General features: G+C 44.9%; 1 protein-coding gene across 2 annotated transcripts in view; it reads right to left on the bottom strand.

Moving 5' to 3' along the window:
• The window catches only part of UNC13C (unc-13 homolog C), a 1,328,864-nt gene that overhangs the window by 226,723 nt on the left and 1,082,434 nt on the right, over window positions 1-19,707 (bottom strand). For both annotated transcript variants that reach the window (XM_086958316.1, XM_086958317.1), the window contains one exon: window positions 7,326-7,414. In XM_086958316.1, coding sequence (XP_086814442.1) covers window positions 7,326-7,414 — 89 coding nt within the window. The remainder of the gene's footprint in view (window positions 1-7,325; window positions 7,415-19,707) is intronic.

The following is a 19,707-nucleotide window of genomic DNA, read 5'->3' as shown; positions in this document are numbered from 1 at the left end:
GGGGACCCCCTTCCCCTGCCTTGGTCGGATCACTAACTGACCCCTATTATCCTAAAAAGGTGTAATACAACGCAACCACATGGAAGTTAGGAGGATAAGGAAAGACTGTCCCTGGGCTAAATTGTCCTTAGAATTATGGGCCAGTATATTGAAAAGTTCCAAATCTATTTTAGACTCCAAAGTAACTGTTGCAGCAGGAAAACTCTCACTGGATTCAATCCTCACTGGACAGAGTGATCCCAGTCAAGGAGAATCCCCATAAGCTTAGAGAAAGGACAATGCTGTGGTACTCACCCCAGCTTGGATCACTCAAACAGGCCATGTAAACTTCAGCAAAGTAAATGGAGAAATGACTATGGTGAGAGTAGTAAATTGGATTACAGACAGGCTATAAAAACCTATTAAGTGGAAATTAATAAAGCCCAGGCACAATATTATGATGCAAAAATCACCTCAGCGGCTAACACTCCCAGAGAAATTTTCTGCATAGCAAAGACCCTGCAAGAACTCCCAGCTCCCGAAACCACTTTGTCCTCCGATCGGTGCAATGAATTTGCAGACTACTTTCAAGAATTTTTTTTATCTATATAAAACATGTTCTTTGCCTCCCCACGGCCTATTGACCCTCCCGTTCCAACTCCTCTCACGGACCTGGACATGATCACTAGACCCCCTGAGGATAGGTGGCACCCCTTGGAGAAATTCCCACTTATAGATCAAGCCACGCTCTTAAACATCTTTGGCCACTGTGTGACCCGACCGCCACCCATTAGAGGGACAAGGTCAAAGTGGTGGTGCTACTACCAATATTAGAAGTTCTAAATCTCTCCATTACCAACAGCCAGGTTCCACCTCCCTGGAAACACGCCATGGTGAGCGTGCTACTGAAGAAACCAACCCTAAATACAGATATCCTGAGTAATTATAGACCGATATCTCTGCTACATATGGTCTGTAAGAAAAACATGTCAACTCCAGCCTGTCAGCCTTCTTAGAATCCCATAATCTCTTACACCCCTCTCAGACTGGCTTCCGACCCCTTTTGGGAATGGAACCAGCTCTCATCTCCGTAGTGGAGGAATCTAAAACGATGATGGATCATGGAAGAGCAGTAGCCATCATTCTCCTTGACTTAAGTGCCACGTTCGACATGGTCAATTTTGATATACTTCTAAACCGGCTTGGGAGTGTAGGAGATTTGGGGGACGAAATAGCATGGATCCAATCATACCTCAGTGGTAGAACTTTTCAAGTTTTATCAGGAGCTACCTCCAGGTGTCGACCTCCTAGGTATGGAATTCCTCAGGGATTATCCCTGAGTACCTTATTCAACGTATATATGAGGCCACTGGCAGATATTGTTCATCCATTCAGGATAGAAATTGCCACCTATGTGGATGACACCCAGCTAGTGGTCTCTCTATAACCCCCACACAATGCCCCATCTGACTTAGAAACCTGCTTGAAGAAAGTGGCTACATGGATGCAAAACTCCTGCCTCAGGCTTAATGGCAATAAATCTGAAATTATGTATCTGGGTAATCTATCCAACACTGATTTCAAACTGCAATGCCCAGCATGTCGAGGACAAGCACCCACCCCTAAGCCCAAGGTCAAAAGCCTGGGAGTGTGGCTCGACAAATCGCTAAAATTTGATCAGCAAGCCGTGGAAGTGGCCGGTACGTGTTACTGCATTTTCAGAATTCTGAGGAAAATTCTTTCCCTATTCCCCAGTGGGGCAAGAAGAATGGTGGTCCAGGCCCTGCTTCTCTCGCGCCTAGATATGGGAATTCCTTGTACCTGGGAGCAGCCAAATCAACCATTAGGAAACTTCAAGTGGCCCACAACTGCGCCGCCAGGATGCTGCTTGGAGTGCCAAGAACTCAGTCAGCAAAGCCATGACTGAAAGCCCTACATTGGCTACCAATTCTGGAAAGAATTAAATTCAAATCCCTGTGCGTAGCCCACAAAACCCTGATGGGCATAGGTCTTACCTTTTTTAACTCCCTCAATATCTTTTACCTTCCCAGGAAACTCCTCTGCTCCGCAAGCATGAGTTCAGCCGTCCTTCCCAAAATTCACAGGATACGTGGTGGGGGCAGCTCCTTCTCGTATAGTACAGCCAAGCTATGGAACACTCTTCCTTTGCAGCAATGCTCAGAGACCCACCTCTTCACCTTCTGAAAGCTCCTGAAAACGTGGCTATTTCAAACTCTAAGCTTGTAAACCCACCCTTCTCACTGCTATGCCACTAGCGCTGGGATGCCTCTAGGTTGCTATGCGCTTTAGAATTTCTATCTAATAATAATAATAACAATAAACCTGCTTGAAGTAGAATCTCCAAGAGCCTGTGTGTGCTGGCCTCCCGTTCTGAAGTCTCCGGGGCACAAATACTTTACCACCAGTTCCCCTGAACTCTGCTGCTGAGAGTTGCTGAGAGTGCTGACATGCCAGGAGTTGCCTATCCCAGTTTGGAGCCTCTGCAGGTTGTTCCTGCTGTTGGGAGCGAAGAACTGAGAAAATTGACGCACCACCCTCATGCCACTGTTTTTCCCAACGCAGCATCGCCATGCTAGGGAAATATCCATGCACCTCCATTCCACTGCAGAGATGGCGCAGCGCCTATCAGTTCTGCAAGAATAGATGAATTATGGGATTGCAGCTGAAGAAACCGATGCACCACCGATTGCAGCTGCTACATTGATTGCCAGCGCATCCCCAATTTCCAGGCATCACACAGATGTGGCAAGTTTTCCCAATGCTTCACCTGCGGACCAGAACCGTCTTGGAGTCAATACATCACTTCCCCCTACAGTCCAGATTTGTTGCATCACTTCTCCTACATGTAGCGGAACTGTTGCATTGCCTCCCAAGGACTCAGGAACCGACACATCTCTCTGTTTCTCGATGCTTCCCTTCTCTGCATCTGTTTGGCCTTGTGAATTTTGACGCAGCTACAGGTACTTTGTGTAGAATCACACATCCATAGTTTCTATGGACCAAGTTGCTTGAAACTTTTGAAAAGTCATATTCTTATTACATGTATGTCGGATTTTTGTCGTTTTGGTTTTGTCGAGTTTAGATAAAGATAGTAAAGGCATGTGTGGTAATGTCTGTTTCCCCTGCATCACTTGTCCCCAGAACCCAAAGGTGACTCCAAGGGATAGCTGTCTGGGCTCCTGATTTGAAGTCTTAATGACATAAAAGAATTCCAACCAACCTTCTTCTGCTCATTGACTCTGCATTTGTGCATCTGCCCTGCCAAGTGGTGCCACCCCAGTCCTGGACCCTTGACAGTGGGCACAAATGCATCCTCTGCTGAAAGATGGATGTCCAAGCAGAACTGATGTATTTCCTCAGCTGAGTGGCGCAACTTTGATGTGTTACGTGGATTAGATGTGCTGCGAAAGGCTCACATCACCGCAGCCTCCTACATCTGGGACCAAAGCATCGCCTTCGGGCCACCACTGTGCAACATTATACTCGGCGCAAGCTCCTCGCATCCCTTATTGATGGCAGCCTCTCCAACAATGGCAAATCTCCACATTGCAGCTGCACCACTCATTGGAACTGACGCATTGCCTCTGCGGCAGCCTGCATCCTCGACACTGGACTTCACATCACCAGTCCTGTCGACAAGATCTTTGACATTGATGCATCAAAACCTTTCAGTGCAAACTCTCTGAACCGATGCAGAACTTTGATTGTGCGATGCATCTTCGATACAGATGCATGCAAGCATGCTTCAACCAGTATTAAGGTACTTTGGTTCAGCGGGTCTTACTGGGTACCTGTAACCAGCCTGCACTCTATTGTCATCAGCCTGAATTTTGATTTGTCCTGCTCCAGCACAACCAGATATCCCAAATAGCACTATTTCCTTCTAGGTGCTATTTTACCTAAACAGAAATTCAATATTTCAAATTCTACTTAGTGGATTTTTGTCATTTTGGTCTTGTTTCATTTGGTAAATCAATCCCTATTATTCTAGCATGGTGAAGAATTTTTTTGCGTGGTGTTTTCACAGTTTTACTGTTTGAAGTGTTGCACAAATACTTAACACGTTGTCTCTAAGCTAACCCTGACTGCTCTGTGCCAAGCTAACAGAGAGAGAGCACAGGTCAATAAAGGTTTGCCTGCTACTTACGATTGTGGTTGTTGCTTAACTAGGGCTCATACTTCAGTCTACCTACCAGCAGCGGCCGATGCAGGTAAGATGGGTGGGGCCAGGTTGTGGTGGGGTATTTCGACAGACGATGGGAAGGAAAAATCAATTATGTATTTAGTTTTCCCTCGTCATCGTCCGTCAAAATCCCCCTATTTGGCCCCACCACCCCATCGTCTTACCTGCATGGGCCACAGTTGCTACCTTTGACCCCATTTCTAATACACATGTCCTATTTTTCAGATACAATACACCCTGACATATGGCCATTTAGGGCGTAGATTAGGATTGACTTATAAGTAGGTTAAGGCATTGCAAAAAGGTTTATTTTGCCATGCCAAATTTGCAGTTTTAAAACAGTACACCTAGTCTGCAGGGATGGGCCTGAAGATATGCCTTGCATTGATGCTTTAGTGGCTGTATAACGTGCTGCAGTCAACTAGTGACAGTTAACTTACAGGCCCTGGGTACATAAAGTACCATATAAGAGGGTCTAATAGTTGAACTGAAGGCGCCAATTAGGATTATTAACCAATTCCACAAGTGTTTGGGGTCAGAACATGTGTATAGGGCCTAGTTAGCAGGATCTCAGTTTACAGTCTAAGAAACCAACAGCATATTTCCAAAAATTGGGGCTAATCATACAAAAAGAAGCAATTTGTTACAGCATAGGAAAGTGGATTTGCAGTGACTCTGTCGCTGTTATTCCGACCGTAATGGCGGCCCCGTGTGTTGGTTAGAAGAGGAGATACACGCTGATTTGAGTGACCTTGTGGACCTTATTAGAATGAGATTCAGATATGAAGGAAAACGCACCAAAGCCCGCTTTTTATAAGAAGTAGTTGGTGTCCCTTGAGTGACCAGTTACCTACTGCTGCCGGATTGAGCTTTTTGTGTTCTTTATCGCCCTGTCCTGAAGAGGCAACATTTACCGGAAGGCCGAAACACGACCGCGTCAACACTTTCCATATGGAGGAGTCCTTGTTTTGAATTGATTTTGGAAATTAATGCCTTGTGACACACTCTTTGATTTAGGTTCCGTAAGTTTGTGCATTGAACCAGTGGTGTCCGACTACCTCCTAGTGCACCCCCTAGAGTTAATAGGAGGGCACTCATTCTTTGCTGTAATATTTCTTTTTCGGGTGGAGAAGAAAAAGTTTCTTGCTTTTTGTCATTTTTTTTATTTTTTGTCAAAAGTGTTTATGTTGTTGACTGTTTGTATACATTGTATATAGGTGTGTATATAGGTGTGTATATATTTGTGTATGGTGCATAAAGTGCCTGTAAAACTTTTCGTTTTTTTGAAGAAAAAAAGAGAATAAGAAATGAGATAAAAATAATTTGTGTTGATTACAAAAAATAAAATGTGTAATCATGTCCCCTTGTGTGAGTGATGATGTCCAGAATGTTTGATTAATTTAGCATTGGACTTAGGCCATAGAAATAGGAGAATTGGTTGTCTCCTATTTGAAAAAACAGTGTAGATCTGTTCCTCTTTTTTCCATTTTTCCTGTTCCTTGCATCTGTCGCTGTTAAGGCACTGTGAAATGTAGATCGATCCTAAAAGAGTCTATTTAGCTGTAACTAACATTCAAGCACGGTTTTACTTTGCATTCATAATGTGCACTATATCATGTTCCTGAATGGGGGGTTGAATTAATTTGATATTGATTAGTATTGGTGGTTAACATAGCTATTTCCCCAAGCCAACACTTCCTAACTTCCTAACTTCTGACATTAAGAAATGGGAAATTAGGAAATAATCTACCCTTAAGGAACAAAAGTGCGAGAAAAATGTAAATATTTTACCAACAAGGTGCATTATATACTATACATTATACACTATACAATGAAAACATCACCATTAATGCACATATGTAAATTTGTGCAGTAGTTAACACATTCTGGTTTCAGTCATAGATTTGGTATGGAAGACGAGTACATCACGAGTACATCACCACAAAGCAAAGCCCATTAAAACAATGTAACTATCGATACAAGCTACTAATTAAAATCAATTTATGGATAGGACCCTGTTACTTCACACTCGCAGATGGGGACACTGAATATTTAATTGCTTTCTTGCTTAAAAAATCAGACGTCATGAAAATGAACATGTTTACAGCTAATCTATCAAATGACCAATCTCTGTGCCCAAGTAAACGGCGTCCGAATAGCAATGTCCTCATTCAGAAGAACAAGTTTGGATTAGGTGCTGGCAACTGAGTGTGCCTATATTAACACACCCATGAAAGAAGTGCAAAACATTGTGTAGCGGTAAAGTCTCCTTGGAAGAATTCCCCAAAATGATATAAGAATCCTTGCAACATGCATTGGCTTGGTTGCACAGGTATTACAATGGGCAATACATATGGCACTAAAATGAAAGAAAGTGTCACGCAAAAGAATGTGGCTATGAGATAGTGTTCAAAGTGTCAAAACTAGAACTAGGTACCACTGCCCTGACAGGGTTACATTTGGTCAAGAAAAACACTGCAGTAACGACTGAAGAGTGTTTTGCTACATGGCCCCAGAAAATCACTCATTGATTCTGGACTACAATATTGTGTGTGGTGACTGTATTACGTTTTTATAATGCATACTTTGACCACAGGAAAAGGTGCAATAATATGGTAATCTTTTAGTATTCATTCACTCTGTAATGTCAGCCTCAGCGTTCATGCTGCCAGTAATGTGCCTCGCAGATAACCACTTTACAAAACCGTGCAAGAATTTTCAATAGCATTAACACTTATCTGCTTTTTTTGCTATAGTCCTTATGGCGCTCTAGTAAATTTGTTGACAAGTGAAACAATAAACACCTCATTTTAAGGAATATCAGTATTAAGCCTTTGCCGTATTCAAGCAAGTCCATGTTTGTGCATAATGCCAACATTACAGAGGAGAGGAAGGCCAATTATTCTGACAGAGCAGTCAGATAAAAACAGCACTTTGTGGATTTTTTGCGGATAAACACAGTGAACCTGTTGGTCTCAGCCCAGGGTCGAGTGACCTGAGAGCCACATGCCGACAACAAACCCCCCTCCTCCCCCCACTTGCCAGCGCTTTCATGCCAAGTACACAGCTACTTGACCTCGTCAGTGATGACACAATGGAACGGGCACTCTCTGATAGTATTTATATATTTAAATTGAATTACCTTGCACCGAATGTACAGCTGAGCTCATCCAGAACAGCATTCAGCTTCACTTGAAGCTCTTTAAGAAGACTGCTAGCCTCCGGGTCCAGCTGTCAAAAACAATAACATGGGTTAACTGCAGAACATGTCATAGCATCTGAACAAAAACAAAAAAAATCTCCTCCTAATTCCTGGAGGAAAGTACGGAAACTCGAACTGCCTTTTGCAAAAACATAGAAAAATTTCAAATCGCAGACTACCAAAATATATGCTCCATGGTAAAGGCAGCAGCCCTTCCATAAAACAGCGTAGCTTTCAGTATTCTGCTCACATGTTGGAACAGTGAAATTCGATTTAAGGGCTGTTAACACAACATTTCTGGTTGTAAATACCAATGCAATCCAAGCTGAAGCGTCTCGTGGATATGAATGCTAAAACAACCGTTACTGGACTTTTACACTTTGTCCGCTCGTGGCAAACACGAGCAGTTGTTCAGTAAGCAGCCAGGCCTACAAATATTGGTTAATGCTCATGCTGTTATGTTAAAAGAAATCTATAAACTGTAATTCATGGTAATTGGAATTGGTTTCCATAGTTTTCTCCACATGTCCAAGACTAATTTGATAAACAAAGACGGGCTGCTCTATTGATTACGAAAATGACTTGCAGATGTGCTATTCATTAAGGCAGAAGGTATTGATCATTCCTGTGTTTTTTAGACTATTTTCACGAGGGCTCACGTCTTACGTAAAGGGTCTTTCGGGATTTCTCTAGTCAGCCTGACTTCTCACTAATGCATAGCAAAAAGAAAGGCTGACAGTCTTTGCATGTCAATTACTAGCCACCTGGCAGCATAAATCCTGTCCCGTGAAGCGAAAACGACACTGACTAAAGAAAAGCAACTGAGTATGTAAGCCTTGCAGGTTTGATTCTAAGGCCCACATGCATCAAGCACTTTTTCATTCGCAAACGGTGCGATTCCTTAAAATCGGCCGTTTGCGAATGCAAAAGTGCTTTTTGGGATGCATGAAGCAATTTTAGAATTCGCAACATTGTTGCGAGTTCTAAAATTGCGGGTGCTTTTAAGAAGTCGCAGATGTGCGACTTCTTAAAAGCAATGCATCATTACTTTGACAAGTGGAAATTCGCAATTAGGGTTCCAAATTTACCGAGTGGTTGAACCACTCGGTAAATTTGGAAAAAGTGTTTAAAATGCTTTAAATGTTTTTTTTTCAACATTCATGTTTCACACACACATGTCCTTAGGACATGTGTGTGTGAAACATGATGCGAAAAATACATTTCAGGGGTGCATGGGGGGGTCCTTTGGACCCCCCCCTGCACCCATGACATTTTCTAAGTGCCACTCGCAATTCCCATTGACTCCTATGGGCCTTTTGGCCCATAGGAATCAATAGGAATTGCGAAAATTAACGTAAGAATTCGGTATTCATTTGGGATTCGGTAAAAATTGCGATTTTTACCGAATCACAAATGAATACCGAAAATAATGATGCATAGCATTTTGCACTTCTTAATTTGCGATTCCTTATTTTTCGCAAATTAGGAAGTGCAAAATGTCACAATGATGCATGTGGGCCTAAGTTGTAGCTGAGTTGCTGGGTTTTGCACCAGATGTTTGCTGGGCCAGAGTTCAACATCCCTCGATGATTCCGAAGAATACGGGGGCATATTATCAAGGGGGTTTATCTCCGCTTTTTTGGCTTTAAAAGCCAAGAAATCATAGATAAAATTATCTCCCTATTACCTAGCTGTCGCTAACACCAGTTAGCGACAGCTAGTAGGAGATAGCGACCATCTTGGGCCCCACTTTGCATGTCAGTGATATTTATCACTAATGACATGCAAAGTGGGCGTGCCACGATGTTAGCGACTGGAAACAGTCGCTAACATCGCTATCTCCTATTACCAACTTACGCCCTGAGCAGTTCTTAGCCATGTTATCCAATGGGAGGTGGATAACATGGCTAAGAGCATTAGCTCGCTAATGCAGGAATATCGCTGACTTGTCAGCGATATTCATGCATTGCGGCCGTTTTTATCGCATTTGCGATAAGGTTTACCTGCGATAAAAATCGCCGCAGCTCAGCGGTAAATTTTTGTCTCTAACCAAGCAATAGCGAAAATTATCGCTATTGCTTGGTAATATGCCCCACGATGTTCAATGTTCGAGCTATGCCAGGTCTACCGTTGAAGAAAAGAGAATGACCCTGAACAAAAGTCATTCACACACTCAACATTTTCCTATTGAACGTGAGTTGCAGGGATATTTTCAAACACTGAGCCTCGCTCAGAATGATGTTTTTTTTTTATCAGATCCCGTCTGTTCCCTCTTATTATATGTGTTGGAGGGAGTAGACAACAGTATAAATTCTGTACCATACCAAGTTGTACACCATCCCAGTGCACACACACACACAAAATGCTAAGCACATTAAGTAAAAGTAATCTATCTACCTGAGTCAGAGACCTACATATCACATTGGTGTTACAAAAGAACCAACAGATCCAATGTGTGAGCACACTACATGAATGCTAACTAGCCCTAGCTAGTAAGTCATTCACGCAAGCCTGACAAATTATACGACAGGTTCTGCAGCATTCAAGACTGTTTCTGCCTCATGGTCTGATCATAAGAACACATTTTCTTCATTTTAATCCACTTTCAACAAAATTAGCAACCGCAACAAGTACTTCAATTCGTCCTAACCAGCAAGACATGCCATCGATTCATATACATGCTGCTCGAATACTGAGGGAGAGTCTGTTGCTGGGACATGCACAGCACCATTTATTAGAAGTTAAGAGCGCTCCTCACATGACAATATTCACACAACCTACCTTTAAGTATAACTTTCATGAAACTATATGCACGCTACATCAATCTTTCGATTACGAAATTCATCCTATGATAATAAATTATTTGAATGAGATTGGCAGATATATTGCTTGAAGCGTTATTATTCACCATTCTTTTTTTTTTAAATAGTTAACCCAGAACAGAGACCAGACATACTTTAAACAGTAGCGGCTCTCACAGGTAAGAGCGGTGAGGGCGGTGGAGCAGGGTGGGGTGGAGGGTGGTGGAAGTCTACAGGCGATGGGATAAGTAATTTTAAATAAACTTACTGTGCCCTGTAGATTACAACTACAGCGGTTTTATGGACCGCCATTGCTGCAGTGGCGGTCTGACCACCCTATTAAGAGTTTGGAAGTTGGACCATCAAAGGGCCACTGCAATTGCTGGGTATCCTAGATCCTCGGCAGGGGTGCAGTAGTCTGAGACCCTCAATATGCTTGGTGCCACCAAGCAGCTGTGGTACTGCAAAGCATATTACGAGTGTACTCACTTGCACAGTTTTCATGCCGGTGAGCTCCCATGAAAAGTGTGGCGACAAGGTAACCTGTTGCGTCAGAGCTAGGGGATGAATGCATGTGGGTACTTGGTGTGCCTCCCTGTAGGCATGCACCTTCAGTTCCTGCATGGCATGTCCATGCCGGACAGGAACGCGCTGTGGCTGTTCCATAGCCCTCACTTTCTAATGCTCACATTCAAGCCTTTTTAAGGCACTGCCGTATGCCAGCCGCCACAGTACTGACGACCAGGAGAAAACTCTTAATTTGGTGGGTAGACAACAGAGAGCTTTGGTGGTCTTGCAGCAGGGCGCTGACGTGTCGGCCCGCTGGAAGACCGCCAAAGTTACAATCAGGCATTATATTTTTTAATACTTTTTGTACTTATTTTATTTATAGAGCCTATTAACACATTCACCTATCACAAATTGTGCACACAGAGTCCCATGTCAAATGTATCAGATCAGTAATGCACTATAGCCATAAGTTAAAATGAGTGAGCGTACTAAAAATTGTCAACTGTGTACATGTGCTAATCATTATGATAAATGGATCCACACATAAGAAGACAAACAGGATACCTCATATAGGAAATAAATATTTCTCTTTTTGTCAAAAAAATGCTTTGCTCTTGATACAGGCTAAAGGCACATACGTTTAATGGGATCAGCCACCAATTTCTTTGTGACTATATTTGCTCTCATGTGAGCCAGAGAGGGTGTATTCATCCCAATGAAACATTTGGAGATACGATGTAACATAATATACATTTCACAATGTGTGTAGCTTGCATTCTTCCAGTAATCCGAGATGAAGGTTGAATGTTCCTCACGGTTCTTTCCTGTTACCTCTCTAATTAAATGTGTTTATTACTCAGGAAAAAGAAGTTCTAACCAAGGTTTAAACATTTGGCTAAACAGAGCTCTAGACAACCCCTGGCAGCTATGGCACAAGCAGCACGGAATTCTGTTGAGAAATGTTTGTTACGTTCAAGAAGTACCCCCCATTTTAAAGTAAGGACCACAACAAAATAGATGTAATGAGCAAAAAGAAATCAAGATTATTAAAATCAGATAACAGGAACCAGAGATAAGAATTTTGAAAGGTTTAAGGCAAAAAGTATATTGAAAAAGTAAAGCACCATTGAAAAACAATAGTTTGCATATGGCTGAGACACCGGCGTGATCCCAGGGTGAGTTTAACGGAGCTGAGATCTGGTACACGAGGCAGGATGTCCTGGTCAATGGTTTCATATTATGCCTTAGCCTAAGAAATGGAATGGAAGTCGGATTCCTTCAGTGGGGAAACATCCAAGTCTTAGGTAGGTAAGGGTCCCTCAAAGTCAGATATGTAATTGTCAGGCTCCCACTCAAGACCTTGGTCTTGGCACCGAAAGCTGTCTGTATGACAAAGCTGGAGTTTGTATCTGCTGAGGCCGCTTAATCACTGGTTCAGCTTGAGTCCAAGGTTTTACCTTCAGGCGTAGTCTCTTTTTCAGTTCTCATAACTGTCCAGCTGGGCAGGCTCGAAGATGTAGTCAGACTCCATAATGGGGCTGAAATCCTGCTCTTTAACGCTCAATAAGAAACTCTCCTTCATATTTTACAATTGAACTACCATTGCTATGTGCAACATGCATATATATTGCCTCAGCTCAGCTTCCTCTTCCCTACCCTTTTCATTTAGTTTAGCCACCCAATTCTTTTGAAAAAATGATTCAGAAATTAGTACTTATCTTTGGACTAAGTCTTCTGAAACTTCATCTTCCTCTGGAAAGAGGTGGGATGGCTCTTCCAGATTGGAAGAAATATTATATTGGGTCCTTCCCATTAAATGTTCCAAGATTCTAGAATCTAAGTGATTTAAAAGATATTCAAGGACTATTTAATAGAAATTATGAGAAGTAAACAATTTCCCAATTTGGACCACCTATTGTAAAAGATACAAAATCCTAAATGCGAACGAAATGGAATGTATACTTTCCACAAGAAACAGCAGCAGCTAAGGCCATTTCTGAAAACTCTGCTCTACTATGCTGTAACTAATGTAAAAGTAATATGCCCCGAAATCTCACAGATAAAAATATAGAGATGGAAAAAACCATAATTAGGAAGAATTGGAGATTGGTGTATTTATACTAAAATACTACCATGGGAGACTAAATTGCAGCTGACAATGAAGGGGAATTAATATATTTACATATAAATGTGCAGTGGACTGAGGAAACTGTCACCCTCAACAAATTGAAAACTCAGGAGATATAGTTATGGATTTACTAAGGGCTATCAATGCTTTTGGAGGGACCTGCCATTGGGTAAATTGTCTGCAGAAACACTAGAATGAATGTAATACATTTTCTAGGTTGTTACAAACTAAATGGCAAAAAGAAAACATCTTATTTGCTAGATTTGAGAAGAGGTGTCAATTTATAATATAATTTCTCTGCAAAGGCCTCATGTGAAAATAATACAAAATTATGCAGAGTGGCTAACCTACTATAGACTTGAATGTTTACACAAATGGAATGAGAACATAATAAACAAGGGGGGGTAAGGTGAACTTTGTTGGAATCACAATTCCTTTTGATATTTGTGACCCCGGAGCAGGCACACAGGAGATCAACCACCTAAAACTTGGAATAGTTCTAGTGCCTTGATGCCAGAGAGAAGTGAAAAATAATGAGAGTAATTTCGTCTGGCAATGCCTTTTCAGGTCCAGAGCGTTTAGACGAACTGGTGGTGAGGAGCCAGTCTTATACTGTTCACTGACTAATTATTGGAGAACTTTCCATAGCAAACCGTCTACTTTCTCAACCTTTTGCAGGACTTCCTCTTCACTTTATTGTAAAAGAAATTCCCAGAAACCCTTGTTCAAAAATGGCTGATATTCTCTTCCCACAGGAGGGCCTCATGTTAGCTCTAAATCACTCCCTTTTTTATGTGATGTTTCCTTCCCTGTGGCAAGTTCCTAATTGGTTCTCCCTTTTGCTGCAGTTGGTGCCTGGGGTACTAAGAAGGCTCTCACAATTGAGCAGGATCTGCCCCATTTGGTATCCCTAGACAGGGAAATCTTGAAACCCCCTCTTTAACAGTTACAGCAGGGGTGGAGTTCTTGATGGGCCTCTTCTGTCTGTAGCTTGGCAGAATAAGACTCATAATTTATGTGAAAGGGGTTGGTGACGAAGTGAATGAAAGGACGGATGGTTGGATGTGAGAGTGAAAGGGTGGATGGATGGGTAAGTGAAAGGGTGGAAGGATAAAAGGCAAGAAGGATGGATGGTAGAAAGAATGGATGGATGAGTGAAAGGATAGATGGATGGCACTCAGTGAAATGCTGGATGGATGGATGGATGGATGGATGGATGGATGGATGGATGGATGGATGGATGGATGGATGGATGGATGGATCGTGTGTGGGTGTTTAGGTAGATGGATGGATGAATGAATGAATGAATAAAAGGATCGATAAGTACAATGAGGGGTGGATGGCTGAGTGAAAGGGTGAATGAATGGCTGAGTGAAATGATAAATGCACAACTGGAGGGAGGGATGGATGAATAGATGGCTGGGTAGATGGCTGGTTAGATGGATGGACTGCTGGGAGGATGGATGGCAGGAAGGATGGAAAGGTGAGTGGAATGATGGATCGATGAATGGTTATGTACATGGTTGAGTGAAAGGATGGGTGGATGAGTGAAAGAGAGAATGCCTGTCTGGTGTGAAAGGTAAGATGGATGGAGTAGCGGAAGGATAGATAAGCGGAATGTTTGTTGTAGGAATGGATGAGTGAAAGCACAAATGGATGAGTGATAGGGTAGATGGATGGATAGATGGTGCAAGAGGGTAGATGGTGTGTTCAACTGAGTATGTGCACACAGGTATGCATATGTGTATTTGCGTGCACATGCAGGCATGTATGTGGATGAGACACTGAAATGCCAGAGAATGAAAAGTGTCTAAAATATACACTGTCATCTTACTTATGCAAAATAAGAAATTGTATTAGTCACTGACAGCTGTGATCCTAAACACATTGTGTCTAGTTTCCCAATTGCAATTGGGCTCTGATGTATTTTGATGTGGCACTCTTTCCTATTAATGAGTGCAAATATGCTCTACTCTTTTATTCCCCGGAACATGAAACAAGAAAAGAAAATAACATGCACTTTAGGCAGATGTTAGAGCCATTTAAATGTGCTGGAGAAGAAAATGAAGAAAACCCTAAAGCACAAGAAAGTGACTTAAATCCATTCCAATTGAAATAGGAGCATCATGTTCCAGGGTAAATTGTAATTCTATTGTGCTTGATTGCGTCCAACTTTCAACCATATGTATTATGATCTTTAAACTGTTTTATGGGCAGCATGCTTCAGTGAGAGACATGTTAGTAGTTTACATGCGAGAAAGAGATTAAAGGATAGTGTTTCATTTGAGTTGATGGTGTCAAATCCTGCGAGAGGTCCAGGAATATGAGAGCTGCTGTGTCTCCTCTGTTCTGAGTCATGCAGATATCAACAGTGGCAGCGATGAGGGCAGTTTCTGTGCTGTGGTTTGGTCTGGAACCATACTGAGTGGTAATGAGGAGTTGGCGGTCATTCAGGTATTTGGTGAGATGTCTGTTGCTGATTTTCTCTAAGACATTGGCCAGAAATGATAACTGAGGGATCAGTCTGTAATTGGCAGGCGTTGAAGGGTCTGCGGAGGGGTTTTCAGAAACGGGAGAACAGTTGCATGTTTCCAAGCATCTGGGAAGGTCCCAGAAGAGGTGGAGGCATTCAGAATGGGTGTGAGCATGAAGCTGAAGGCAATCAGTCCAGTGGAGTAGGAGTAGTGGGGACATGGGTTCAGTGGATGTAAGAGTTAGCAGTGCAGTAGCTGGGGTGGGCGGAGCTAGGTGGGCAGAGGGGAAGAGGTGGGGACAAGACAGGAAAGGGTCAGTTAGTGTAGGGACGGGGAACGAGACGGACACGGTAATAAAGAGTTAAGAATAAGCCTGCCTGTGTCCGTGTATACTTGTAGTGGGACACTACAACTGGCGACGAAGGGTGGCAAGAAGCAGAAACCCACCGAGAGCGCCCCGTCCCGCAGCGTGGAGCGTCCAGAGCTCCGCTGCAACCGTGACCCTGCGGCGCTGATAGCGAGCCCCCCAGGAGCGGTCTGATCTCCCCTCGCAAGCGGAAGAGGGTCGAGAAAAGAAGACAGCGAAGTGTACAAGCACCGAAGCGCTACATGAAGGAGCGCTGAGTGAGAGCGCAGAAGCGCCACAGGAAAAGGCGCCAAGTGAGAGCGCCGGAGCGCCGGTCGCGCTGGACGCGCGAAAATCAGAAGTGCATCGGGACCAAGTGAGGGTCGGAAGCTCAATCCGACACTGCCCCAGTAAGCCTGCAGCGCCGCGTGGGCGGGAGAAGTGCCCCAAGTGCGCGTGGCAGAGTGTCCGAAGCCAGCGCTGAATCTGCCGTCTGAAGTGAAGCCCAGCCGCCTGGTACGCGGCGCGCGAGGCCAGCAACCCTCGCATAGCAGACTAAACTCACACAAACCCCGCCGGAAGAGTGGAGACCTGCCACAGCACAACAGTGAGTCCAGCAGCACCGAGTGTGTGTGTGCCTGGGGAGAGAGAAAACCTCGTGGGCTGTAGAGGGGGCGGCCATCTTGAGGTCAGGCAGCCTGTAAGACAGACCCTACGTGGATGGGCGGCGGCCATCTTTGAGTCAGGCAAAGACCAGAAACAAGCACTGGCAGCGCAAACTGACGAATCGGGGCAAGGTAGCCCAGCGAATCTCGCCAAGTGCACCTGGACAGCAAGAAATAAACGAGCATTGGTAGCTGTAGCAGACAATTGTGAATCAAACACCAGTAACTGCAACCGAAGTCAAACAAGCACTGTAAGTCCACCGTCAGAATGTCTAACCCTCCCGCGCAAAGGGAAGTCAAGGGAGGAACGCATCTGCGAGCACCGGAGCCATTAACCGTCACAACAGGGAGCAGCATGGGCCTGAAGTGGCAGGAATGGCTAGAAGACCTTGAGGACTACCTTGAAGGGTCCAAAATAGAATCAGACAAAGATAAAATAATAACCCTTCGCAACCTAGGAGGGCGTGAGATCAGCAAGATCGTACGAGAGATCCCAACTGATGAAGGTGATACTTTTGCCAAAGTGAAGGGCGTGCTAAATAACCGATTTCTGCACAAAAGGAATGTCGACTACGAGCGACACAAGTTCCACCAACAGCGCCAGGGCAAAGAAGAGCCGCTGAGCTCCTTCATACATCGACTGCGACGTCAGTCCCAATACTGTGACTTCACGAACTTCTCGCCAGATGCAGCCATCAAATCCCAAATAATCTCTGGGTGCCACTCGGAGTCGCTGAGACGACGACTACTAAGGAAACCACAAGAGCTCGCGGAGATAGAGGAGAATTCCCGGCTGTATGACCAGGCGGAAGAAAATGCGGCAGATATCGAGACTGGACCCGGCACCAGCAATGAACAGGCCAATCGCATCTCTGACCGACGACATGGAAGACAAGATCATCGTGGCAACCTGCGTGACAGGTCACGCCGATCCAGATTTTCGCCCAGGCGACGCTCGGATTACAGAAGGAAGGAACCTGAGAGGAGAGACCGGCGGCCCGACCGCACGAGGCGGTGCTTCAGGTGCGAGTATGACTACCCTCACATCGACTCCTGCCCTGCCATGGGACAACGCTGCAGAAAATGCGGACGGTCCAATCACTTTGAGGCCATGTGTAGCGAATATCACAGAGAAAGACGCAGTGAAAACGACAGAAGAGACAGCCAGCAGAGGCCCTCGATATCTGAGACCAAACGTCACCACATCAGAGCAGTCCAGGGTGACTCCACTCGGTCTCCAGCGTCTTCTCACTCCAGCCACGAATCTAGACGCTCCAGATGGGACCGTCGTTCTCCATCAAGAGAATCAAGATCATCCTCATCCAGGCGGTCTCTCTACACCACCGAATATGTCAACATCGCTGACAACGATCAGCTCAAGCGCTACCCACGTCTCGACATCAAAGTGGGCAACCACGCAGCGAAATTCGTGATGGACAGTGGCGCAACCCTCAACTACATCTCAGTTGCCGAACATGAACGCATGGACCCAAAACCTCACTTGCGTTTCGCGCCTGTCCGTGTGTACACCTGGATGTCGAGAAAACCACTCCCGTGCCTCGGCAAGTTCGATACCACCCTCACGCACGGCGACATCTCCATCCCAGCAGTCATCCATGTCATTAAGGGGCCCGATGCTGACTGTCTGTTGAGCCTCCCCACCGCTGAACGCCTCCGTTTAGTGCATGTGCTCTTCAATGTGAACGACAGCTCGGACTATGTTGCCAAATTTCCATCACTATTCCAGGGCCTGGGCAAACTGAAAGGCCGACAAATTCGCTTACACATCAATGAACGAATCAAGCCAGTGGCCCAACATCCACGGCGGGTGCCATTCCACCTACAATTGGCAGTTGAAGATGAACTGCAAGAACTCTTGAACGCAGACATCATCGAGCGCACTGAGGGCCTCACCCCCTGGGTGTCCCCGGTGGTCATTGTTCCCAAGAAAGGGACCCCCAACAAGGTTCGTCTCTGTGTGGACATGCGCCTGCCGAACACGGCCATCGAAAGGGAGAGACACCCCGGCCCACATCTGAGCGACATGATCACAGCGCTCAATGGGGCGAAAGTGTTTTCTAAACTGGACTTGAATAAGGGCTATCATCAGCTTGAACTGGACGACAGCTCACGTTCCATCACTACTTTTGCGATGCACCTTGGTCTATTCCGCTATAAAAGACTCAGCTTCGGCGTATCATCAGCCGCTGAAATCTTCCAAGAGGCAATACGTCTTGTCATCCAGCACGTACCCAATGCCCTCAATTATAGCGACGATATTTTAGTTTACGGATCTGACATGCGAGAGCACGACATCGCCCTTGACCGTGTCTGCCACGCCTTGATGGACGCCAACTTGACCCTCAACAAAGCGAAATGCGAATTTCATCAATCCACCTTGAAATTCTTCGGTCACATCTTCTCGTCCAGTGGCATGAAACCGGACCCCGACAAGATCGCCATGCTCAACAACACCAAGAGCCCAGTTGACGTCAATGACCTACGTTCCTTCCTAGGAATGGCGAGCTACTGTGCCCGCTACATTCGTGACTATGCCACCGTGAGTCACCCACTGAGACTGCTCACAAAAGCTGGTCAGCCTTTTGATTGGACCCCCGAATGTGAGCGTGCCTTCGTTGACATCAAACGCGCAGTGGAATCGGCTGACTGTCTCTCTTATTTCAACCCAAGGAGGAAAACTGAAATCACCGTTGATGCCAGTCCCGTAGGCCTAGGAGCCATCTTGGCCCAATATGACAACGATACGGACCAGAGGCAAATCATCGCCTACGCCAGTCGGAGCCTGACTGACCCCGAAAAGAAATACTCCCAACCTGAGAAGGAGAGCCTGGCCGTTGTGTGGGCGTGTGAACATTTCCACATCTTCATCTATGGAAAACACTTCACGCTCATAACCGACCACCAAGCCCTTGTCACAATCTATGGGAATCCCAAGTGCAAAATGCCCCCCAGGATTGAGAGGTGGGGCTTGCGGCTTCAAGAGTACACCTTCACGATCATTCACAAACCAGGGAAGGCAGAGAATCCAGCGGACTACATGTCCCGTCACCCCCAAGATTCCTCAGAGACTGCGCCCTCCATCGCGGAAGAATACATCCACTTTGTGACTGGTGATGCTCGTCCACCAGCTATCCCCATGCTCACCATTCGGGAAGCAACCACTCAAGACAACATCTTGCAAGCAGTACTAAAGCGCATACAATCCAACAGATGGAGGTACCACCCGCAGGAAGAAGAGGAGGACCCTGCCATCAAGAAAGAACTCCAGGCCTTCCGACACATCGCCGACGAACTCTCCGTAACCAGTGATGGCCTCCTCCTGAGAGATCACAGATTAGTCATCCCGGCGACACTGAGACAAGGAGTAATCGATCTCA

This window comes from Lissotriton vulgaris, chromosome 2_1, assembly GCF_964263255.1.
Source record: "Lissotriton vulgaris chromosome 2_1, aLisVul1.2, whole genome shotgun sequence".
Classification (NCBI taxonomy): Eukaryota; Metazoa; Chordata; class Amphibia; order Caudata; family Salamandridae; genus Lissotriton; species Lissotriton vulgaris.
This window is presented reverse-complemented; position numbering and strand designations above follow the sequence as displayed.